The sequence below is a fragment of the Mesoplodon densirostris genome, chromosome 3, assembly GCF_025265405.1.
Source record: "Mesoplodon densirostris isolate mMesDen1 chromosome 3, mMesDen1 primary haplotype, whole genome shotgun sequence".
Lineage (NCBI taxonomy): Eukaryota > Metazoa > Chordata > Mammalia > Artiodactyla > Ziphiidae > Mesoplodon > Mesoplodon densirostris.
Window position 1 is genome coordinate 52944020 of NC_082663.1, and position 27030 is coordinate 52971049.

A 27030-nucleotide genomic window follows, 5' to 3' on the forward strand; every position below is an offset into this window, starting at 1 on the left:
TGCAGTAGCAGGCAGGTTCTTAACCACTGAGCCACCAGGGAAGTCCACCCAAACTTGTTTATTAAAAAAACAACTGCCCTGTATTCTTCCAAAAATGTCCATATTATAAAATACAAAAAAAGTCTGAGGAGACTAAAGAGACATTGAATTAAATGCAGTACATGATCTTGGACTGGCTCTTGGAACAAAGGAAAAAAATAACACTAAAAAAGGACATTATTGGGACACTGGACAAAATTGGAATGTGGATGGTATATTAAAGTATTACATTAACATTATATTTTCTGAATTTGATAATCATGCTTTAGTTACATAAGAGATTACCCTTGTTCTTGTGAATTACAAACTGAAATATTAAGGACTAAAGGGCCGTGATGTATGGCAGGTAGGAGGTGTCAGAGCCCTGATTCAACTGATGTATGTTCTTAGCAAATACACAGTACGCAAACCATGTTCAGCATAATATGAACACCTTCAGCTCCTCTGGATATTGAGATTTTTCTCCAAAGTGGCTTTACCAACTTATACTCTCAACAGCTAATAGAAGTGTTTCTTAAAGTTCTTAATTTATAAAATTAAAAAGCAACTCATCCATTAAGTTTTTCTGGAAAGTTTACAGACCTCTAAAACCTGCACGTCTGAAAACCACTTCCTTACATGACACTGTTTAGAGGAACATGCTTTATAGAATCTTAAGGCTGGAATCACCACTTCCTTACTTGACACTGTTTAGAAGAACATGCTTTTATAGGATTATAAGGCTGGGATCCTTGGCCTTTAAAAGGCCTAGCTATAGGAAGTTTTCATGAATTCATCTGGATCCAAACTCTTCTATCAACCGTCCAGGCATGAAATCTCAGTAACCTTTGATCACTCTTGTCTCTCCCTTACCTTTTCCCCTCCTCTCACCCTGATTCCTCACTCTGTGCCTGTGCCATGTTCAGCCAATCAATAGGGCTTATGTACTCACCCGTTGTGGGATCTCTCATCCGTCCTGTTGTAGTCCTATAGGCTAGTTCAGGTTCTTAACACATCTTTCTTGGCACTGTTATAAGAAACCTAAAGTGGTCTTTTCCTCTAGAATCTCCCAGAAGTAATCCATTCTATATACTCCTACTAGAATGATCTTCTTAATATAATTATTGTATTATTCCTCTGCTCACAAACCTTCCATGGTGTCTTATCTAAGTATAAAATCATCTACCTCTGTTATCCATAATCTTGCTTTCAAATGGTTTACCATCTTATTCCCTATTACCGCCCTATGTTCTATCAGTAGAACATAGATAGTCTGGAGGGGAGCTGAAGAATTTACATTTCTATGAAGTTTTCAGGGGAAGCTGATACTGCAAGTCCAGTCTGGGTACCACACTGAGAACCACCACTCTAGCTGATCTGTAGGTCCTGGCATGGGGTATTACAAATGAGCTGCTCATTGGATATATGTTGAATAAAATTAAATCTCTTTTTTAAAACCTAGAAAAAAGTGATTTTCCAAAGGTCCCAGGGACTAAGCATTCAAATCATAAGAAATGGTTACTTCTTTTGAAAATTTTAAACTTACAGAAAAGTAACAAGAACAGTACAGTGAACTCTTATACATCTTTCACCTTGATTTGCCTGTAGTTTACATTTTCTTACATTTGCAATATGTATGTATATATGTGTGAATGAATAAATGCATGTATGTTGTATGTATACCTAATGTCTTTTTCTTGAACTATTTGATTGTTCCTGCTGTACTATCAATCAGAAGTATGATTTTACAGAATTCTCAGATAGATGTGGGCTTCATTACTCTGATTTGGGGGATGGGCAACCTTTGGGAGGTGGGCAAGTCATTTCTGAGCCTCAGTTTCTTTACCTATAAGATCTGAGTATAATAAATAAACTTGATGTAACATATTAAGTAATATATATAAATTACCAATCACAGACTTCTTAGCATAGCAAGCATTCAGCAAATATGACCATTTTGCAGATTATCAAAGCAGTTATTTACATGTGTAGGTAAACACTTTATTAACAAGTTTGTTAGTATGTTGAGTATATTGTACTAGATTAAAGCACTTTTAAGGGCGGAAAGTGTATCTTCTACTAATAAAGAAAAAATTGGCAATAGACCTTTTTAAAATAAATGGACAATATAAATATATGTATGTATACATATATGCTATATAACAGCATATAATATATTTAAGGCAAAGTTAGTTATACCTTCATTACATATAAATCCATAAATTAGGAATCATAGTTTTCCATGCATCAAAAAATTGATGAATGCATGTGTTATTTGCTGTCAGAATGTGCTTGGTCAGTCTGTTTTTAGCTTTTTGCTTGTAACAAGTAATGAAAACATTGGCTTTCCACAGTCAACCAAATATTTGTTTTGCCGCTACTTACTCATTACTGTAGACTAAATAATTTTTCTTGCCTTCAGCAGCATAAATATGGTTTTATTCCAAGCTTTGGGTACTTCAGCTTTAATTTTATTCCTGTGCATATAATGGCACATGTGTGCTCCTATAATAAAATTGTAAAGGCTTTATCTTCTGTTGTATAGTAAAGGAACTCATTGTACTCAGGTACACAAAAATGATTCCAGAAGAAAAAGATAATGGTTTATCTGCTAAAATGAAAGGAAGAAGAAGTGTGCTGGCATGGAACAGAGAAATATAACTCTTCTAAAGAAAAAAGCAGACATTGAAACTCTTAAATGTTTAAAACAGGGCATCCTGTATGCTTTTCAATAAAAACTGGTGATAGCTGTGGTAAAATGTTTCATCAGTATGATTGCACTCCTAGGTCAAAAAAAAGATGGAGACAAGGGGAAAAAATGAAGTTAATGAATAAAACAAATGTTACCCCAGATCATGGCCCTAGATGTGTCTTACTAAGGAAACATATAAGGATTATATAAACTATATTTATTTTCAATTTATTTTTATAAAGAAATTGAAGAAATTATCAACATATTCATATGGGACAAAATATTTTATAATTAACAAATAGTGGCAAGCTTATTTTCACAGTCTGCAAAGAAGTTCATTGCATTTCACAGTCTGCATAGAAGTTCATTGGTAAATCTGCCTCAGCTTCTCAACATCCTGTGCTTACCCCTATCTTACCACTTAGAGCAAGGGAGTGTAATTATCTCTTTATTTACTAGTGTATATCACTATACAGTGAGTTTCTGAAAAACATGGCCCATCTTGATCATTGTTCATTTATTCAACAAATACTTATTGAGTGTGTACTATGTGCCAGACACACTTTGGACACTTTGGATACACCAGATAACAAAATGAAGACCTCTGGAATCCTTTTTAAATGTATAAATATATCAAATCATCATAATGTACACCTTAAATATCTTACAATTTTATTTATTAATTATACCTCATTAAAGCTGGGGTGGGGGAGGCAAAAAAAAGACCTCTGCCTTAATGGATCTTTCCTTCTACCCATACTTGCAAAGTTACTGGCATATACATTGTAGATTTCCCATCACAGTCATAAGACGTCCACACCAACTCTAAGCATTGTATCTTCATAAAATAGCATCCAAGTCAAGAAGGAAAGGTAGATGCAAAAGGCATTTCTCATCTTGGACCTTTCTCTTTATGGGAAAGAACATCTTTCCCAGAATCCCCTACCAGACCTTCCTTTGTATATCATTGGCCAAAACTGGATCTACTGGACTACTCTGTCAAAGAGGAGTGGGATTTCTTAACTATAAGCAACTAGAAGAAAACATCTCTCACCACAGCTATGAACTCACCTGCATCTGTGCCATTTGCTTGCTTGTCCCCCTGTAGTTCTTCATACTCCTAGGCCAGTTCCTCCACTTGTGCACTAGATCCTGCTGCCTCTTACCTACTTGCAGATATCACTCCAACAGTTCTTTCTTTCCTACACCCTCTTTACTGGATCATTTACCATCAGCATGAAAATATGCAGTATTTTCTCTATTTAAAAAAAACAAAAAACAAAACACCTCTCTTGTCCCCATAGTTCCCTCCAGCTACTCCTCTTTAGCTCTGTTCCTCTTTCCAGAAAAACTCTGTGAAAGAACGTACATGCTTGCCATCTCTAATTCCTTTTCTGCCACTCCCTCTTAAATTTACTCATTAGACCTTCATCCTCACAAGTCAACTGCTTAGCCCTTTTCTTAGGTGATCTATCACTGGCATTTTGCACTATTGATCACTTCCCCTTCTTTCAGTCACCTTCTTAGCCTTCAATTTCTTCTCTCTTTTATACATACTTCTTTGGGGTGTCTTTTAGTCTCATGGATTTAAATATCATCTATATGCTAATAATTTGCAAAGTGTTTAGTAGGCATCTTAAATTTACCATGTCCCAAATTGAACCCCTGATCTTATCTCCCAAACCTGCTCCTCTTGAAATCTTCCCTATGTCAGTTAACTTTAGAGTCATCCTTGACTTCTCTCATTCTTTTATCCCTCCCATCCTGTTGATCAATTAATCTAGGATATATAATCTGACCACTTCCACTGTTACCACCCTGGTGAGAGCCACAATCATCTCCCACCTAGATTAGTGCATTTGTCTCTTAACTGATCTCTGTTTCTACCAGTGGCCTCTGAAAGTCTGTTCTCAACATAGTAGCCAGAATGCTCCTTTTAAAAAGTCAGATCTTGTCACTCCTTTTTTTTTTTAAACCTACCAGTGGGTTTCTTAAAAGCCAAGCCTCAGTGTTTGTCTACAAAGGTCTACCTAATCTGTTCCCTCCTTTATACCCTTTATACCTCTCTCATTTCATCTACTTGTAGTTCCCTTTCCTTCACTCTGTTCTAGGCACAGTAGCCTCTTTGCTGATCTGAGTACATGTTTGGCAGGCTCCCTGCCTCAGGGCCATCGTAATGCTCATACCCTATCTGCACTGCAGCTCCTCCAGACTTCCATATGACTCATCCACTTACCTATCAGGTCTTACCCTCACTGAGGCCTTCTTTGACCACCTCTGCTTGGCACTCCCTTATTGCCCTTCCCTACTTTGTTCTTCTCTGTATTATCACCTTCTGATAGACTATATGTTTTACTTATTTATTGATTTCTATCTTCCCCACCAGAATTTTTGTCTTTTTTCTTTATTATTATCTCCCTAGCACTTAGAACAATGTTTGGCATGTGGTGGGCATTCAAAAAAAGATATTTGGAAAATGAGTGAGTGAAATGAAAGACGTAAGATGAACTAACTGGCTTAAAACAGTCATGATTTGTCCTCTGATACTAGGCATTCTGTTGCCTAAACCAAATCTGGATTTTGTTAGCAAAAAAGAAGGTAGAAGAATTATTACTTGGGCAATCAACTGTGTCTAACACAAGCCCATACTTGTGAATCACTTAGTGCCTTTTTCCTTTTCTCCTCCCCCTCATTTCTCTCTTATAAGAACCCATGAGGAAGGTAGGACAGGTGGTATTTTGCACAAGGAAATTATGGCTCAGATAAGTTAATTGATTTTTTCCCCAAGAGCACCAACACACTGGTAGGACCTAAATTGCCTGACAGCAACTGCAATCCTCTTTCCATAGTGGTAATAGTCAATATCTCATACAGTATTTTGTGGAGTACTGTGTAATCCTTCATGTGAGCCAAGAGAGCCTTTACCTCCAGAAAAGTGATTATGAATCTACCTTTTTCTTTGCCTGTTGTCTCAAAATGGAAAAAATAAGAACACTGAATATTTAATATGAGCCTATTCTTTTCTATATTTTGGATTAAAGTACTTTTGTAATAATTTATACATTAGTTACTGATATCTTATTTACTGTCAGTATGTACTTTTTGCATAATGGTATGCAGAATATGCTTTGCCATCAGATTCCTCCATATTTTGCCCACATGATTCCCTTCGCTTCCCCACCAGAAATCATCTCTTCCAGCAACTATTCAAGCCAGAACCACAGTAAAAATATTCCAAATGCTAAATAAAATTGTTATTTTTAATCAGTCAAGTAAGGTGAGCAGGCATAATTGTCACCATTTTTGGTTAAGTAGTAGAGAAAAAGATATTCGTAAACTCTTTCACCTAGAAGGAATTATTTAAAATATTCAAATATGCTGAGATACCAGTACACTAGCTGTGTATATATGCATAGATATATACCATAAATTTGTACATATAATATAATGCATAACATAAAATAAATGCATATAATAAAATATCTAAAACTATCTTTTTTTAATTAATTTATTTATTTCTGGCTGTGTTGGGTCTTTGTTGCTACGAGCAGTCTTTCTCTAGTTGCGGTGAGCGGGGGCTACTCTTCGTTGTGGTGCGCTGGCTTCTCATTGCAGTGGCTTCTCTTGTTGCGGAGCAGGGGCTCTAGGCGCGCGGGCTTCAGTAGTTGTGGCTCGTGGGCTCTAGAGCTCAGGCTCAGTAGTTGTGGCGCATGGGCTAAGTTACTCCACGGCATGTGGGATCTTCCCAGACCAGGGTTTGAACTTGTGTCCCCTGCATTGGCAGGCAGATTCTTAACCGCTGTGCCACCAGAGAAGTCCTATCTTGAATGTGATTTAAATGTGTGTCAAATGTCCCTCTTTGGCATTTCAAAATGCATTTCTGAATTTTATAGCTCCTTTTGGTGGACATCAGGGCCTTTATTTATCATTGCATTGTGGTTAAACATGTTCGGGTTCATAAAACTTGTGAAGAATAGTGTGATGGACATTCAGGTTTACCATTCAGTGAAGAAGACACAGTGACTGCCCTTATTTTCTAACATGAGATTACAGGATGGAACAGATGAAAGCAGTTGGGGTCTCTTGGCCTGGGACTTGAGAATGAATACATCTATGCTGAGTTTAAGAAAGATGCTTGTTGAGACTTCCCTGGCAGTAGAGTGGTTAGAACTTTGAGCTTTCACTGCCAAGGGCCCGGATTCAATCCCTGGTCAGGGACGTAAGATCCTGCAAGCCATGTGGTGCAGCCAAAAAAAAAAAAAAAAAAAGATGTTAATTATTGAAACTACTGTTTCCATTTGCCCTTACTAGCTTTTACAATTATAAAAGTTACCTGTTTTGGGTTTTACTTCTTTCCTGCAATTAGACAAGAAATTTCTTTTCCCTCTGATTTTTATATTGGCATCATAGGTCTGTGGTTTTTTATTGGCATGATGAATAGTCAGGCCACTCAACTGACTAGGACTTAGCATTCTTGTCTTTACTATACTTCTGATGCTTTCCCTGCTGATATAAAAGGACCAAACATAATCTTGCATGAACTAGAACTCAATTCAGTTGCTAGTATGCTTATCTATGTGGCCAGATATTATTTCCTTTAGATTTATATTTTTCATCTCAGTGTTTTTGAGTGCCTTCTTGTACACATTGGCCATTTATTTGACTTTCTTTCTTTGATCCTTTGTTTCCTAAAAACTAAAATCATTTTTTATATCAGGAACCTGTGATAGTCCATTTCAGCCATGTTTTCATATATCATCTTACTGCTACTTCCAAAAAAGGAAACATTCCCTCCAGCCAGCAACTGTTTCACCTTTTTCCTCATCAGTAGGGCTGGCACCAGTTCAAGTTCTGTCAACACTGTTCCATGAGATAAAGCTGTTGGTAACATAAAGGATGAGAGAAGGTGGTATGTATGCACCTGATTTAGGCACCAAAGAGCGGGTTAACAGCATTCTCCTTGCTCCCATGTTAGCCTGAGTGCCTGTGCTCTTGCTTGAAGTCTAGTCTAATTTAGCTGTACCTTAGTGCTGAGAGTGACACTTGCCCATGCGTGTATCAGCATCTGTGTGATAATAGTTGAGTCATTTGGATAAGAACTCATGCTTTCTGGTTTTCATTGACAAAATGGTTAATAATTAAGCGTTTGTACAGCTCTTTATATAAACATAATTTTTAATAAGCTAAAAGCGTAATCAGAATATAAGCAGTATGTCTGCAATCTGTTATCATCTGTACTGTTTCACTAGTTATTAACAGAACTGGATAAGCTTCACTTTTAGAAAATGTTATGCAGCATGGAAAGTTTCATTTCATCCAACAAAATGATGATCTTCTAGAAAGCAAGAAAAGAAGTGTCAGACAGAGCTATTCCCTATGGGTTTCCTCTCTTTGTGGAAAGAAATCTGGCATTACATGTAAAGTTTTTTTTAGATTTAGGAAAGGACTTTGGAGAGAGCCTTATAAAACATATCACTGTGTCCCAAGGGATAACCCTCATTCTGAACATTACCAGTCAACCATGCTGAATCACATTCTAGTTATATGATCAGTTTAGTCGTGTCAAGTCAGAAAGAATTTAGTTAAAAATCTCCAAACTCTGAATTATCCCCATTTAGTATGGTCCCTGCCATTCTGCCAAGTGCTCAGGGATACACAGAGTTTCCAGGCAGTTGCACCACCTTTATGACTTGTTTCATCTTTACCCTGCTGCCCTGGGCCACTCGTGAGTCTCTCAAAATCTTTTTATCCTGTTAGCTTAAGTCTTAAGCTAGAGGCAGGCCTAGACAGTAGGTTAGAGGTTAGAGCAGGGGTTTTCAAACTGTAGCCAGGAGTTCACTGGTGGATCATGAAATCAATAGTGTATCTTAATCAACATTTTTAATTTAATGGAATGGCACAGACCAGAAAACATCAGAGTGCATCACAGGTAGTAAGGGTAAATATTGTTTTATGAAATTTTGAAATTTTTTCATTATGTTTAGTAACAATATGAAATTGCCTTTTTTGTAGGTAAACAAAACAATAGAATGCCATTAATTTCATATGGTTTAACCTTACATATACAGTTTTATATATTAGCTGTATATATATATATATACCAAACCTATATGTGTGTAGATTTCAGATGAAAAACTTACTTCCTGTGCTAAGTCATGGTCCAAAAAGTTCAAAATCACTGGGTTAGAATAAATGTCTAATAGCGCTGTGCTAAGCCAGGAAAAAAACCCCACAGAATGCTTTTCCCTGGTTCTAAAATAGCTAGCCTCTGCTGGGTAGAATATGACTACTCATGAGAAACAGATACTTTATAATTAATAATCATACAGTATTAATAATTAATAGTCATAATTAAATGGTATTCATAATTAATAGACATTTCAAGTGCTAACTTTCTTGTACAGATGAACTATAAGATTTAGAGACATTCAGAACAGTGAGAAATACTGGAATCAAAAAAGGTTCCTGATTGAGGGACGTGAAATAAAGAAATGGGTCTGACTGGATGAGAGGGCATATTCTTATAACCTGTTTACCTCTGTAACATGAGTTAAGTAGTTCGATAATTTATAGAATCTTGAAGAAACATCGAAGAAGTAATCTGTATAAGGGAGAAATCATGAATGGTACATAATTTTGATGAAATAAGATTAGAAAACAGTGTCACTTTGAAAACCCCTAACTTTAATTTGGTCATGGACCTACTGTTGGGAAGACTTTTGAAATCTCACTTTAGAGCTTATGGTACCTTACAAAACAGCTTTAATTTTACTTAGTGGGTATTTTTTGTTTCTTTTTGAGATTTGATTTTTCTTTTAAGAAATTTTGGGGGCTTCCCTGGTGGCGCAGTGGTTGGGAGTCCGCCTGCCGATGCGGGGGAAGCGAGTTCGTGCCCCGGTCGGGGGGATCCCGCATGCTGCGGGGCAGTTGGGCCCGTGGGCCGTGGCCGCTGGGCCTGCGCTTCCGGAGCCTGTGCTCCGCGGTGGGAGGGGCCGCAGCGGTGAGAGGCCCGCATGCCGCAAGAAAAAAAGAAAAAAAAAAAGAAAGTAAGAAATTTGGGAAATGTAGAAATTATAACCTCATGGAAATTTATTATTTTACTTAGCAAATAAAAAATTTAAGATTTCTTTAAATGAATGTGAAATCCATGACCTCGGGGATAATTATTTAGGAAACTGTTTTATTATCTAGATACCTGGAGGTATTTTTAGAGGAAAACATCATTTATCATGTATCAATGAGGGATTAGTGTTTGCATATTTTTCTGAATGAAAAGAGTTAGATTTAGATCTCAAAATATTGCCATATCCTCAAAATAAATCTGTTCTTTGTACATTTCTCTTGCCAATTCCATCTCTTTTACTAAGGTTTCTAGTCCACACCTTTTGTCCTACCGTGACCATTTTAGCCACAACTTTTTCTGTTAGGCTATTTTAACAACCTGCTAACACGCTGCCAACAGATCTCTGTTGCTAGTCTCAGATCCTGCCAATACATTCTGTGTGTGGCTCTTCTTAAACACAAACTTCATCGTTTGTCAATCCCCTTCATGAAATTATTTAACGGCATCTCATTTCCTACAGGATAAAATCCTTTGCATTGCCATACAAGGCCCTACATGGACTAAACTTTGCCTGCCACACTAGTGTCATCTCTCACTATGGATCCTGTGCTCCATACAGGCTAAATTTTTCTGCATACCAACCTATTTCCTACCCCAGCCTCTCTGTATCACAGCTCCCTCTTCCTGGAATGCTTTTTATATGTAATGGATTTTGCCTCCATACTCAAGTTGTTATTTAAGATCATTTCTCTAAGATGCCTTTCCTGGTCTCTCCTTCATCACTAGATCAATGGTTCTCAAACTTTTCTGCACATTAGAATCACCTGGAAATTCCAAGGCTCAGGAAGTGAGACTCAGGGTCAGTATTTTTTGAAACTCCCCAGGTATCTGGTCAAAATGGTTTAAATATTCATCCATATCTTCCTATAGTTATTCTATTATTTTGTTTTTATTCTTAATTCCTTAAGCCACCTGAAAATTATTTTAATCTGTGATGTGGAGTGAGGATATAAGCTTTGTAGTTTAGCAGGTGAAAGATACAAATTACCAGTTACCAGTGCAGCATGGTATATATTCTCATGGTCTGAGGGACCAAAGGAAAGGCAATTAAATCTAGAAGGCAACACAGCTTTCTAGATACACTAAGCCAAGAGCAAGATCATCAGTTATTGAGACCGATAGTCTCCAAAAAGATGTTTTATTACGTAGAATAAAGTTTTTTGTTTATTTTATTTTTAACAGTTTTATTGAGATATAGTTCGTATACCATACAATTCACCCATTTAACATGTGCAGTTCAGTGGTTTTTAGTATATTCATAAATCTCTCCAAACATCACTACAGTTTTAGAACATTTTCATCATCTCAAAATGAAGATGTACCCTTTACTATCTCCTGCTACAGCCTCAGCCTCCCCTCCCTCAGCCCTAGGCAACCACTAATCTACTTTCTGTCTCTATAGGCTTTCCTGTTGAAGATATTTCATATGAATGGAATCATATAATATGTGCCTTTTTGTGACTGGCTTCTTTCACTTATCACCATGTTTTCAAGGTTCATCTGTGTTGTTGGATGTATCAAACATCTCATTCCTCTTTATGGTTAAATAATATTCCATTTTATGGTAATACCCATTTTGTTTATCTCCTTGTCAACTGATGGGCATTTTGGTTGTAAAATAAATTGTGAACACTTCCAATATATATTTTTAAAATGTGTTCATGACTCATATGTAGGTACTACTGAATGAGTATATTATGTACTATATGTAACATACACAAAAAATAATAGTTTAAAAGATAACAAAATATAAATAGGATTCTTACTTTTTTTTTCTCACCTCTCAGTGGGTCATTTGTATTCTAGAAACCTCACTTTTACAGATTTTTGAGGCTACTGGTTCAGGTGAGCGCATCAGCTGAATAAAGGTGTTCTAGACAGAAGATACAGTGCATGCAAATGCATGGAAATAAGAGAAAGTATGGCACCTTTTCGTGTCTTGCAAGTTGTATGTCTGGGACATAGAATAGAAAGGAATTTTCATGCAGTCATTTTTTACCCTCTCCCTCACTGTAATAATTTAAGGTTTAGTGAAAGAATATCTATATTCTCTTTCTTACATATGTATAAATATGTATATATGTGTATGTGTATATATATATACATATATATATATATGAACACCTAAGAAAGAATATTAAATAAAAGTTTTATTCTAATATGTAAGTTTGTAGTTTTATTATTACAGTTGATCCTTGAACAACAAGAGTTTGAACTGCACAGGTCCACTTATACATGGATTTTTTTCAATAACTGCATCCTACAGTTTACACGATCTATGATTGGTTGAATCCGTGCAGGTAGAACCATGGATACAGAGGACCGGCTATAAAGTTATACTCGGATTTTGAACAGTTGGGGTGTTGGGACTGCTAACTGCCCACATTGCTCAAGGGTCAAGTGTACTATTTGGCAGTGTATATTAGACACTATATTATGATACTTTCTAGAAACAACCTTATAGTTTGGGCTTTTTTCAAATAATCCCAACCAAGAATTAGCAGCATTAATTTCCTATTTACCACTCTTTTCTGGTTTATTTCTGAACATCTTAGTTGCAGTATTTTCTGTGACTTAAGGAGATAGGCTGAGTCTGCTATAGGAAAACAACATCAAAAATAAGTCCTTTGTACTTTCCCTTCTATAAAACCCATGGAGAAGTCCCTTACACTTTACTTCATATTGTGCTGTGTTGCATATGAAGCAAATGTAGAAGAATAATTATGTTTGTTCTTACTAGTTTGGCTGTGGTTGAAGAGAAAATGGTTGTAATATTTATTCTGCTACAGCCAAAGACTTTGCTAGTCTGTGGTATCTTGTGAAGATTCTGGGCAGACTATTGGGATAGAATCCAATCAACTTAGTTTCTCAGAAATATTTCTCAAGATTGGCTTGCTTATTTTTCTATTATTCACACTCATTATTCTGTGTATTTTAACGGCATATCACAGTGATTAATTAACTACATTATATACTCTTTTTAAAAAAATACTTTTTATTTATTTATTTAATTTTTGGCCGTGTTGGGTCTTCGTTGCTGCGCACGGGTTTTCTCTCTCTAGTTGTGGTGAGCAGGGGCTACTCTTCGTTGTGGCACATGGGCTTCTCACTGCAGTGGCTTCTCTTGTTGCGGAGCACGGGCTCTAGGTGCACGGGCTTAAGTAGCTGTGGCTCGCAGGCTCTAGAGCGCAGGCTCAGTAGTTGTGACGCACGGGCTTAGTTGTTCTGCAGCATGTGGGATCCTCCCGGACCAAGGCTCGAACCCGTGTCCGCTGCACTGGCAGGCGGATTCTTAACCACTGCGCCACCAGAGAAGTCCGACATTATATACTCTTAAGGCAGTAGTAATTAATACTGAGTTTACCACCTAAGAAAATAGAGACCAAGCATTTGTGAGGTCGACTCAAGCCTTTACTCCAGTGAGTGACAAAGCTGGAAACAGAATGTAGAGTTGCTAACTAAAAATATTGAACCCAGTCCATGCAATGTGCTGGCTTTCTTTTATGACTAAGCCAAAGATTTTAAAAAATTAATCAGTGAGAAATTAATCAGTGAGTCTGTAATTCTGTTCTAATCCAAAATAAGAGGGTGAGAAATTTTCCACTTCACCAAGAAAAAAGTGTAAGATTGCTTTGGTAACGATTTCAGTTTATGAAATTAATCAGACAAACAAACTGAAATAATCCTTCTTCATTAAAGGATTAATTAATGCCATGTGAAAACTTAGGCACTTTTTAAATCATTTTTTTTATCCAGCAAATATGTTTTTGTACCATAGAGTTTAGATACTTCAACTTTAGTTGATAAACCACCTTGATGAGTATTATATTTTGATTGTTTCCTGATCATTTTTTGGCTGTGGGTACCATATAAGAAATGTTCAGAGACATTAAGCCTAAGATAGCACCTAATGATTACAGCTCTTCATGGTTTGAGACAAAGAAGGATAGTTTTTCAGCCTACTCTGCTTTGACACACTACCATTTCCCACTCTCAATTTCTTTCTTTAAGAATCCACTTTCCTCTGAAATATCACTTTCCTTTTTTAAAAAATTTATTCATTATAATAATATTTTATCAAATGCCAGAAAACATATAGGCACTATTTTAGGCTCTAGACACAAAATGGCAAATAAAGCCATTATATATAAAGAAAAGTCCCTGCCCTCAAGAAACTCACAGCTTGGATCCAACTTTGGCACCCTTTTCAGTGACAGCTCACTGACATTCACTCATCACATATTTTTTTTAGTTTTCAGTTTTTTCCAAAAGGATAGGTTTCCAAGTGTAATGCCCTGGTCTTTCTAGTGGCAGCTACTTCCTTATTGTATTTAAATGAGGTATTATTGCTAAATCATTTAAAATGACTGGCACATGGAAAGCACTATTTGTATAAGTGTTAGCTACAGGTAGAAGATAGGAGTAGCAAAGCATTTTCCATCCTACCAGCATGCCAGCAGATACTGCTTATTCTTAAGCAAATTCAGAATTGTAAGTAAGGCTCATAATAAGAATGCTACCTTGAACATTCAAATTTTGAAAAATACAAATTGTTCTGATAATGCACGTCACAAAAGGATTTTCCACATTTCTTCCAATTATGTTTTATTGGTTCTTTGAAAAGATTTAATATACAGAACTATTTTTATTCAAACAAGTATGTTAATAAAATGAAAAATATTGTGTCTACTCCTTGCTCCTTCAAATGAGATTTAATCATTTGAAGGGAACCATAGCTATAAGTAGCTTATAGACATAAAATATGGTGCCCTGTATTCTCTGCCAAATAATACCTCCTACTTATATAACATGAATAGTTTACAAAATCCTGTCACATGCCTCATTACATTTAGTTCTGTAACAGTCCTGAGAAGTAGATTAAACAAGTATTATTTTGTCCATTTTGCAAAGAAAGAAACCAAAGTATTAAAGATATTTTGTACTCACCCTAACTTAAACAGTAGATTTGAGGAGTCAGATCTTCGGTCCAATACTCTTTCCGCTACTGTATAAAACTGCAAAGCATCGTTTCCTTTAAAAATAAAATAAAATAAGCCACAAGCAATATGACCTGTTAGCATGAAGCCAGAATCAGCAGATTGAGGACTGGCCTGCAATTCACAGCATTACCACTAAGACTGAGCAAGGTGACCCCCATCCAACTCACCCTCTAACCCCAGATTCCAGAAGGCATATTTGGACACAGTCAACTTCAGATGAAGCAGAGTTTGATTAACTTTTTTTCTACCCTCACTTCATCTCAAGATGTAGCTTGTTAGAGATATCATTAAAGATGGGGGTTGGGGAAGAAGGGGTAAAATCTGAACCAGATTATAGAACAGTCTAGGCAGGTTAAAAAAAAAAAAATCTGAGATACTGAACAGAGCCAGAAACACTGAGTATCATCCTTTCAAATAATGGCTCATATTTTCATATTTAAATTAGAATATTCTGATAGATGTGGGAAATTTATTTTACCAGGATATTTTTCAAAGTTTCTTCCTAAAATAATTAGGGAGAAATTCCAACAAGATTTGGGGAGTCAGTTTCTTTCTTTGTCTCTCTCTCTCTCTTACTCACTTGCCTTTGCTCTCTTGGTCACTGAACTTGGGAAAAGCATTGTTTTCATTGATTAAGAGAAGTATGGATGTCAGGAAACTTGGCACTGTAATTTTATTAACTAACTTAAGCTGGTACCATAATAAGAAAACACCCTTTAAAAAAATTCTTAGAAATGAGTTCAAGCAACATAACAATCTAGGGTGGTTCAGCACACTTCATTTCATTATCTAAAAGGCTCACAAACACTTGTGACCCTCAAGGTATAGATTGTGGCTCCTCCTGTAACCGAAAGTAGGGTCCGGTTGTTCACCGCTCAAAAGCCAATAAAAAAGCAAGGTTGGTGGAAAGGAAAGTTTGCTTTATTTCAGATGCCGGCAACCAGGGGTGGGGGGTGCAGGGAACACCGTCAGAGGCCGACTCCCTCTGGGCAAGAGCTCTTATAGGCTGAGGGAGGCGGCTACAGTCAGCTCTGACAGGCATCTTGAAATTAGTCATGGGTGGTCCGATCAGCGTCATCTTGATTGTTTGAGGTACAGTTAGTCTTCAGTTCCAGGGTCGGTTTGTTTCCAGTTCTTTGAGGCAAATTCTTGGAAGTGTGACAGCTTATGTCATGGCTACAGCCTGGTCATCATGTAGTTAACTCCTTCCACCTGATGGGGCTTTCAGTATCTGTAAGACAGCTCACAAGTTCACAGGATATGGCTCAGAATATTATCTGTGGCCCTTGAGAAGGAACTAAAGGCCCTTGACTTTGCTTACTGACTAAACCATTATTGTTTTGTCCTGTTTGACTGCTTTTCTTTGCTTCTGCATTTTCTCACTTCTCTGATTAAACATATTCTTTGGCTAAAGTTCTTCCACAGACAAAAGGCAGGCTGCGGACACGGTCATGCAGACCATAGGGCCCTGCTCCATTTCACTCTTTGCTTCCCCTAATGAAGTTCAGATTACTTACATGATCAGATTTTTATCTTATTTTCCTTATTCCCCATTTTATTTACCCATTCTTCATTTTCACAAAACATTTTTCCTCTTCCTCGTGTGTATCCTGCACTATGTTGCTTTCATGCTTTGGTTATGTTGTCTCTTCTACCTGCTGCGGCTAAATCTTATTTCTCCTTTAAGGCCCAGTTATACTGCCACTTCCTCCACCCAACTTTCCCTCTTCCTCCTCTGCATAAATTTTATAAGTACTTTATCAGGACCTCTCATATGTCATTTGTACCACCACACAGTTAAAGAGTACGTCTTATCCACTTTCCAGCCTATAAGCTCCTCAACATCAGAACTGCCTTTGTTTCCCTCACTCTCATACATAACAGTGCCCCCCTCCATAACTGTCTGCAGTATAACAGGGTAGAAAAAGCGTGGGCTTTGAAGTCTGACAGCCCTGATTTCAATTCCTTGCTCTATCATTTATTAGCCATATAACCCTGGGCAAGACACTTAACATCTCTGAACCTCTGTTTCCTCATGCATAAAATGGAGACAATAATACTCCTTCTGTTGTTACAACATTAAGTGAGAAAGCAGGCACAGAGTTCCTAGTATTGTATCTCAGACATGCTAGGTCTTAAAAACTGGTGATGGTGCTGGTAGTAGTGGTTGTACTTGTATTTTAGAAGCCACTTTATTGCTTCAGTTTCCTCAGTCACATAGAGAACAGGAAAAATACTCTGACATACCACACATGCAAGTATTTAAGGACTATTTTGAACCAGTTTGGAAACTCTCATAATTACTTGAAGAAAAGTACCTCATGAGTTTACTACAAAATAATAGAACCCTCCTTTAAGTACTGTTAGCAAGCATGATATTCTGCAGTGTTGAATTTGCTAGGTTAACCATAGCCTTAGGTGATTTTTAGATAGCAATTCTTTCTTTAGTGTTCTCCTTGATTGGCTTCATGAAATCTTTTTATCTTGAAGAATTCGGGGCTTTCTTCTTATTGCTACAACATAGAGTATATAATTTGTAGGTTCCACACCCAGAATGACAGGGCAACCTAGGGATGTTGTCAAAATGGCCATCAAACTACAAGAATTGTGGGTCACACCATATGGAGAAATACAAAGCGTGCTCTGTTGAGGGGCCTGGGGGCAACATCAATCAACCTTGTGCTAGTCCTAAAGTCCATGTGAGGGGGAATGAGGTAAAAGTGAACAGGAGCACAGACTACAGCCAACAGGTGGGAAGCTGGAGCCCCCAGAAGAGAAGCCATTCATGTCCCTCAGTAACTATTTATATATTGTAATTGTTTCTTGTGCTCATTATTAATAAGAATGGAGAAACATCTGATAAAAAGCTTATCAGAGAGTCTATACAATTAAAAACTTCATTAGTAAAAGACAACTAAGCCTAATTTAAATCAATTTAATGTTTAGTGTTCAGAACCTGTTTTTACCAATCTAAGTTCTCTTATCTCTTAATTCATTAGATAAGTTCACTTAACTTTATTTGAGTTGATTTTTAATGTAATATATACTTTGTGGTAATTAATTTATGTGATGTTATGACTATAAATTATTACCAACATGACTGCTATTTGAATTATAAACTCAACAAAGCAATATATAATACTCTAAAAAAAGAGGCAAAATTTTGTATTTGAAAAGGAGTGGGGCTTTCAAAACAATTTTTTTTTAATTACTAATATCTTAAGGGAAAGTAACAAAAGTAAAAATTAAGAAAACTTCTAATTAGAGAACTACACCTATATTGGATATTCATGCCATTTTATAAATGGTCACACTGTACTGTAAATGTACAGTCAGCCCTCCATATCCATGGGTTCCCCATCCACAGATTCAGCCAACCTTGGGTAGACCATATTCTGGGAAGAAAAAAATTCCAGAAAGTTCCAGAAAGCAAAACTTGAATTTGCTGCACACCAGCAACTATTTACGTAGCATTTACATTGTATTAGGTATTATGAGTAATCTAGAGTTGATTTAAAGGATATGGGAGGATGTACATAGGTTATATGCAAATATAAGGAACTTGAGCATCCTTGGATTTCAGTACGGGCATTGGGGGTCCTGGAACCAATTCCCCACAGATACTGAGGGACAACTGTATAGAATTTCAAAGTGATTGTTAGATTGTAATGACATATATCTGCAGTGATTATGTACTACAAAGAGAAAGTACACATAGCAGTGTATATAGAGAGGAAACAACATTGGGTTATCAAAAAATCTGGTTTCTGATATTCCCAGCTTGGCATAATCATTTAACCTCGCTGAGCCTCAGTTTTCTCATCTGTAAAATGAGCAAGTTATTACCCTCTAAGAACTTCCTAGTATTAATATTTTTGTCTTGTGATTCTGGACATATTCCTTTTGTACTAAATTTAAAACTTAAGATTAAATAGCCAATAGAATATGAATATTTAGACCCCCCTAGATATGAACTATCATATGTTCACTAGCCAGCCCTCCTGGAAGTGCCTAATGGAAAATACAACTGAAAATCAGTATTTTAATAGTTTATATTCCAAAATGGAATACAGTCTGAAAATGTGGATAAATTTAACTGTTTTATAACGTGTTACCTTCAGAGTTCTCAAATCAGCTAATAGAAAAACACAGAGGAAAATATTCCATATTACTTTCTTTTGAGAATTATTTTAAGCTCCAAAATAACATGAAGAAATGAGGCTAGGATGAACAACAGAGAAAGAAAAATTAAAAATTTGTGTAAATGTAGACAATTCCACTTAATGTTTGGTGCTGAAGCATACCTCAATGTTCAAGCATATTATTTTATGTAGTTCCTAAATTATTTAACCACTTTTGACTAATTTTCATGAAGCTACAGAGGCTTATTTTGACCACCAGATGGAGCCAGCATTGTTTGGTTTGTAGAATTAAAAATATGCTGAAAATAAAAATAGGTTAAATGAAATTAATAAATTGCAGATTTCTTACTTTAGTTCATAGTACAGAAAAAATTAAACTTTTAGCCCAGTCTTTGCCTAAACTTCTACCTACTCTTCATAAATGTGCACATAGATACCTCCATTATATAATTTCTTTATTGTGAATTAGTTTTTATTTGAGCAGTTTCACTGGATAGAGAAAACAGTTTTCTTCTTATTCACCTTTTTAAGATATCATCTAAACACTTTCAATTATCTTCAAAACAAAATTAGTACAGGTTCACTCAATAAATATTATGGATTATAGCTATGAATATATTATATGTAGGCTCTCATTTTAATGTCACAGAATATTCCCACTGTTATCATTTCTATAATGGATTTTCTTACTAAAACAAACCAAAAAACAGGCATTTTGACTGGGGTGGAGGATATGTAGTTTCTCCCCAGTAGCTCCTCAAGGAGATGAAGCCTCAATAAATGGCTACATTCATTCAATGGCTGCAATGAATGGCTGCAGCTCTTACAGGGATTCTACTCAGAAAGCTCACTGCTCAAGGGCTTAATCAGGGATAATTGCCTTCAAGTTGACTTTTACTCCTCTCACCTCTATTTAATAAGTGTCAGAAATCATCTAATTCCTTACAACTCAACTTAATTAGGCAGCTATCTACAGAAAAAGTATTTGTACACTAGGGGACCTAACCCCCTACAAGACCCTCAAGGAGCCATTCTATCCAGCAAGAGCTATAAGGCAACCATGCACACTGTTGTAATTTAAGATCTAAAAATGATCACTCTGTTCATTTGTCCATTCAGCTACTATTTATTGAGTACATACTATATGCAAGGAATATACTAGTCCACAAACAGGGCACTGTCCCTGCCATTTGAGTTTATAGCCAAGGGGGGCAGTACCAAGAGGCAGTTCTGATATAACGAAGTTAGCATCTACAAAGTGTTTAAAAACTCAAATGAGGACAATATATGATTAATTATGGAGAACCAAGAAAAGCCATAAAGAACTCTTTCTAGCAAATTATTTTCATTAACCCACTGTTTGGCAGACTGCAGTTCTCATTTATTATGGTCTGGGAGGAATTCAGGACCTTTTTTTGGTAGGACTTTATTTCATCAGGACACATCCAGTATGGTGACCTGATGCCTTTTTATGTCAGATTGGAATATTTTCTTCTAAGTTTTCTTGTGTTTCAGACATGAAGAAGAAATAAGCAAGCTGGTTAAATAGGCTGTACTTTAGAGCTAGACTGCATGGTTTCTTATTCTCGTGTTTATAATCCCTGAGATAAGTTATCTAACCTCTTACTGCCCTAGTTACCTTATCAGCAAAATGGGGTTAATAATATGACTTCCTCATAGGGTTGTTGGTTATGAGGATTAAACAAGTAATTCAAGGTACTAGTATCTGGCACACAGTGAGTACTTGAAATGTTAGCTATCATGCTAGCTATTTTCAAGTCTGGTACTTTTCCTAGAATTAATTTAAGATCTGGTATGTATAAAATTTGATTAAAACATACTTTGTTTTAATCATACTTTGAATAAGTATGATGAGATGTCAGTAGCTTTGGTATTTTTCTGTATACACTAAAGTCTGTCCCTTTTGTTTTCAAATGTTGTTTACTGTTATCACTAGTAAATAACATTTACCTTTATTTATATAAAAGTTTTTATTTATTATGGGAATTTTTCAAAAATTTCCTTGAAATAGTGGATCTAGATCTATTTAAAATCATTTATAAGTAGCTTTATTAACAGTTTCTGACACATAATAATCACTTACTAAACTTTTTATAAAAATGAATGAACGTGCAGCTACTTGAAGCTTTTAGCTCCTTGAGCTCTGGTACTGAGACAGTAGAGGGTATAAGCCCTTTTATCTATAAAATGAGATTTGTAATAGATGGATACCATTGGTTCATTAGCTAAGTAACCAATAATTGAGTAGTCATCACTTCTTTATGCTCAGAACAAAAAGGTTTTGTAATGAAGAGATTCAAGTGGAGCAAAGATTATGTTTCTGACTAGTTCTTAGGGAACAGTTAGAGACATTCTTTATAACACGCAGGGGGAAAAGTGCAGTATTGAACCTTTAGTCTTATTACAGATTGTCACCAAAACTAGGAGTCAGAACATAAGTTTTAGCCCAAGTTCTGCTGCTAATCCACATGGGACACTAGCTAAGTTCTAGTGCTCTAGCAAACTGATGCTCTAGTAGTAAATTGATGGTTATAGTGTTGTTGGACATTCTTGTCACCAAACCTTTGTATATATATTTCCTAATATTATCTCAGAGGTCACTAAGATATTAATTTTTTTTATTCTAACACTATAACATGGGTAAGCTTTAACTCCTCTCTAGTTGGCTAATATTCTACCCAAGAATCAGCAACATAATACTTACAATCAATGGCTTGATTTCTTAACTATTTTACATATATTATGTTTATTTTACTCTTTAGATTACTTTCTAGAATGAAAAGCCTGCATCATGTATGCTTTAGATATCGTTCATAGCATTCCTAGAGTGTCAGGCATGTGGGCAGCACTTACTAAATTTTATTTTCTGAACTGAAGTTTTAATTGAAGACAGTAGGGCACAGTGTGGGATTTTAGTATCCTAGAGACCTGGCTTCAAGTTCCAGCTTTCGTATATTCTAATTGTGGTCTTATCCTATTTCCTAATTTGTAAAATAGGTTTATAGATACTTTCTTCATGGATAGTCAAAGAACCTTAGCATGGTACCTAACAGATAGTAGGTTTTTACTAAATGTTCTTTTCCCCTCCATTCTTCATTCCTATTTATTTAGCATATATTTTATAGAAATTTCAGTTAATAACAAATAGTTGTCATACTGTGTCATTATTTATAAATTATCATCCAGCATATATTGAGATTTTTAAGAAAAGCAGAAGTAGAGCACTCTGTACTAAACTGATTTTTTTCCAACTCCTTTTATATTTTATTAGCTAGTTTTATGTGACTAAAATCACCCAGTCACTTATTCAATTTTTGTTTATTCAGGGGCATTCAAGTACATGAGAAATGAATGTGCTACTTCCTGTTCTGGCAACATGGACTGAGTTAAGACAGAACTTTCTCCTTCTACAAATATATAGAAATTCTGGATAAAATATGATCCAGCCCAATTTAAATACTTACCCAAGCTTGAAAGAGACAGAGAGGGGGCTGGCAGGGTGAGGGAAAGTGAAAGGGAGTGGAGGGAGAGAGAAGGTAAGAAAGAAAGGAAAATTCCTACATACCAGAAACAAAGGTGAGGCATAACCAGAGCATTAAGTGGGCAAGTTGACACTATAGTTGCCCAGGGGGATATTGGAACCAGATGTAGGCTCTGATAGCTAGAAGCTGAGGTTTTAATCTCACACTTGGACAGAGATATAGTCTTGGATCAAGAGAGGAAGGAACTAAAAAAAATGTCCACCTGGTCAGGAAGGCCACAAAGAAGCATGTCATTTTTCAGAGCTCTATGTGGGAGGAAAAAAAAAAGTCTATCATAAAAAAAATCAAAACTCTAAAACTCTACAAGGCACAGCTATAAAGTCTGAATGTACACTGCCTGTATGGTACAGGAACCCTAAGCCAGGAAATTAACTTGGGGAAAAAATGGCTGTGCACTAATGAAACCCCTTAATTTCCTGGTAGAAACAAATGCAAAAGCTCTCTGTAGGACTCCTTACATAATCCTGGGTGCCAAGGATTCCTATGGAGCATGATGAAGATGTATCTCTAGCTGTAGGTACATGCACAGTCAAAAATTAGAAAACACATGGGGAAATAACCACTCTGGGGAGAGAGTCAGGAGACATAATAGAAGGATCCCCAAGAATAATCTGAAAGATAAAACATAACAAGTGTCTAGAATTTTAAGCTATGATTATTAAAATCAGTGACTCAGTTTATATCTTAAAAACTGATTAGATACAACTAAACAGAGAATTAGTGAACTGAAATATAGAGCTAAGGAGATTACTCAGAGTAGTGTTGAGAAATAAAAACATGAAAAATGAATGTGCTGTGAACATTTGATCACACTATAAACAGAAGTAGTTTATACTGATATGATATACCCAGTTAGGAAATAGAAGAGTTGACCATATTTTTCACACAGTTGAGTTTGTGCAGCAGATATCATTGCGTTTGACTCTGTGTACCATGTAGAAATGTTTGGGTTATAGTTTCCATGCAGTCCAGATGGAACCTTAGCAGGCTTAATCTTGGTATCACAGATGTATATAATGAAAGGTCAGCTGATTTCACAGCTATTCTCAAGCTGTTTGCCTATTCATTTTGGCTAGAAATAAAAACAGGAGGAGAGGAAAGACATCCTAAAGCCAGACAATTAAAAATCTCAGAAGACTAAGAACTAGAGAAACCATTGTTAAATGATTACCACAGTCTAGCTAATTAACATATCCATCACCTTACAAAGTTACAGTTTGTGTGTGTGTGTATGTGTGGTGATCAACTTTCTTAGCAAATTTTAATTATACAATACAGTATTATTAACTGTAGTTACCATGCTGTACATTAGATCTCCAGACTTTTCTATCCCACATAATTGAATCTTTGTACCCTTTGACCCACATCAAAATCATATTAGATAAACATAAAGACTACTTGTTTCTTAGTTCACACATTTTTTTAACTAAACAATCTCTTGAACAAAATGGCTGATCATTAATACATTACACATTAATTATTTTCCTCAAACTAGGTAACAAAGAGGCAAGCAACAAGCCAAGGCTTGATTAGAAAGATTACTGGTATTCTTGATTTCAGCTGGCTCATCTTGGTTTGCCAGCCAAAGATGAGAAGAGATAGGTTTTTGGTTTTTTTTTTCCTTAAGTCACAAATTTTCATTAATATATATAAATGTAACATACTGTAAAATGTTAGTACTTTTTTTTCTGAGGCAAACCTGTATTCTGTGAACCCAGATGTTAGTTAATCTTTGTTTGTATGGAATTATTGCAGGATCAAATCCATAGATTTTTTCTTCTAATTTCTAATTTAGCAAAAATTATTTCTATCTGCTCTAGGTAACTGTCCTAACTGATTTTTTGTTAGATATATTTATATTTTATGATGCCATTAAATTGAAATTGTTTGTTGTTGTTATTATTTTAACTGGGGAGCAAAAGTGGCAGGTAATTGGAAAATCAACCAGTATTGAAAGATTATATCTTATAAGACAAGAGGATAATGTAAAATGGTATTGCTGAACTTTAGGAATACCTTACTTATTTTAAAAGTGAGACAGACAGGGGGAAGGGTTAGGGGGAGGGATAGTTAGGGAGTTGGAGATTGACATGTACACACTGCTGTATTTAAAATGGATAACCAACAAGGACCTACTGTATAGCACAGGGAACTCTGGTCAATATTATGTAACAACCTAAATGGGAAAAGAATTTGAAAAAGAATAGATACATGTATATGTATAACTGAGTCACTTTGCTGTACACCTGAAACTAACACAACATTGTTAATCAACTATACTCCAATATAAAATAAAAAATAAAAAAAGAATTAACTGAAGAAAAAAAGTGAGATAGATGATTTTATAGTCAAATGAATACAGTTGAGAACAACTACAATAGTACAATATATAATAAAGATGTTTATAAAATTGGTTGATAAATTAACATCAATCACTTTCTAATCTAGGTAATCATTGTGGAGCTTCCATAGAGCCTTTTTACTATTTATCCTAAGACTATTCTATTATTCCTCAGAGGAGGAGGCTGCTCCAGATGGTGCTGTTGCAGAATACAGACGAGAAAAGCAAAAGTATGAAGCTTTGAGGAAGCAGCAGGCAAAGAAGGGAACTTCCCGTGAAGACCAGGTAACTTCACAAACCAAAATCCATATACAGTTCATTGCCTTTTAATTGTCTTCAAGTGTTGTTAATGGAGCCTAATTTGATTATACACAAGGGGAAACATCACCTCTTAAAAATGGATATATTAAGGATATATTAATATAGGGGTGAAGTGACAAGGACCTTGGCCACTTAAGCAAAGATCCAGATGACAGAGTTCTTTCCTGACATAAAGGCATAAAGCCTAAAACTTTCAGGTTTCAACCTTGTACTCCCTTATTAAACACAGGAAGGCATGTAGTAAAACCACATATTACCAGATACTCAGGTAGAACCTTTGACTAAGTGAATATTATGAGATGGGGGGATTATAAATGATGAAGGTGTCTCTTCTGGATCAGCATCTCACCTGCTGCCTAGGCAGCTCCACTTGAAATTGTACAGTGCCTGTAAATAAGGCACTTTGTCCGCTAGTTGACTTCTACCATAAATAATACCACAAAAGTCTGCTTACTGAAAGTCATTCCTGAATCTTTAAGTAGTAATATAAGAGGATTGTCAGAAATCAAGAATAAAAAAGAGACAGGAAGCAAGCTCATCAATTTGGGAGTCAACACCATGCAGCACTTGGCACTTGATAAAATGAATCTCTTCAGCAGCTCTTTATGTTGAAAAGCTAGGGGGCAGACCAAAATTACTTATATTCGGTGCTGCCATATATACATGAGAACATGCCATTTTAGGCATATAAATAAAATAGGCAAAATAAAAGTAAATTAAAAAGCCCAAGCCTAGGGCTTCCCTGGTGGCGCAGTGGTTGAGAGTCCGCCTGCCGATGCAGGGGACACGGGTTCGTGCCCCGGTCCGGGAAGATCCCACATGCCGCGGAGCGGCTAGGCCCGTGAGCCATGGCCACTAAGCCTGCGCGTCCAGAGCCTGTCCTCCGCAACGGGAGAGGCCACAACAGTGAGAGGCCCACGTACTGCAAAAAAAAAAAGCCCAAGCCTATTTGAATAAATTAATCTAATCGGGAACTATATTATAAATGACACCTAATTACTGGTAAGGAAGATCATGCATCAGTGCCCGGAGTGAAAATAATCATAGGGAAAATTCAACAAGAATTCAGGTATAGTAAATTGTAATTACAGAGAACTAACATGTGTAGTTTTCTAAAGAAATGGCACATCAAATGAAATTAGGAAAAAGTACTTTATTAACTTGTTTTCATGGACTCACAAAGTCCTCTGAATGTACTACCAAAAGATGTGAAGGATCACTCTTATTCTTGCATTCCTCTTTCTTCCCTCCTAGTAAATAATTATTAAGAATCTACCATGTCCTAATCACTGTATTTGGTGGTAAACGAGGTAGAAACATCCCTGTCTTCTCTGAGCTATCAGGAAAAAGAGGCAGTTAAGTAATACAAATAAAATGGGGTGAACATTATGACAGGTTAGATACAGGAAACTATGTCGGTGTATAACAGTAGGACCTAACATGGCATAAGAATCTGGGAAGGCCTCCCTGAGAAAATGATTTGTCAGCTGAGCTTTGAGGGTGGATAGGACATAACATGGCTAGACTAAAGGGACAGTATATGAGGAGTCTTTGACCTCTTTTGCAAAGAACTAAAAGATGTTAAGTATGACTGGAACTTAGACTAAGAGAAAGAAAGAGATGAGTCTGGAGAGGTAAGCGGGAGCCAGTTCACACAAGATATTTTTGAGCCATATTATGGAGTTGAGATTTACCCTAAGAGCAGTGGGGAGCCATCGAAGGAAGGAGGTGATATGATCTCATTTGCACTATGGGAAGATCCCTCCAACCTGGCTGCGGTATGGAGAGTAGACTGGACCCGGGGCAGGACTGGCAGCCCAGAGGCCATTT

General features: G+C 36.3%; 1 protein-coding gene across 2 annotated transcripts in view; it reads left to right on the forward strand.

The window, feature by feature from the left end:
* The window catches only part of CWC27 (CWC27 spliceosome associated cyclophilin), a 240632-nt gene that overhangs the window by 148714 nt on the left and 64888 nt on the right, over nucleotides 1-27030 (forward strand). For both annotated transcript variants that reach the window (XM_060092935.1, XM_060092936.1), the window contains exon 13: nucleotides 25055-25164. In XM_060092935.1, the coding sequence (XP_059948918.1) occupies nucleotides 25055-25164 (110 nt within the window). The remainder of the gene's footprint in view (nucleotides 1-25054; nucleotides 25165-27030) is intronic.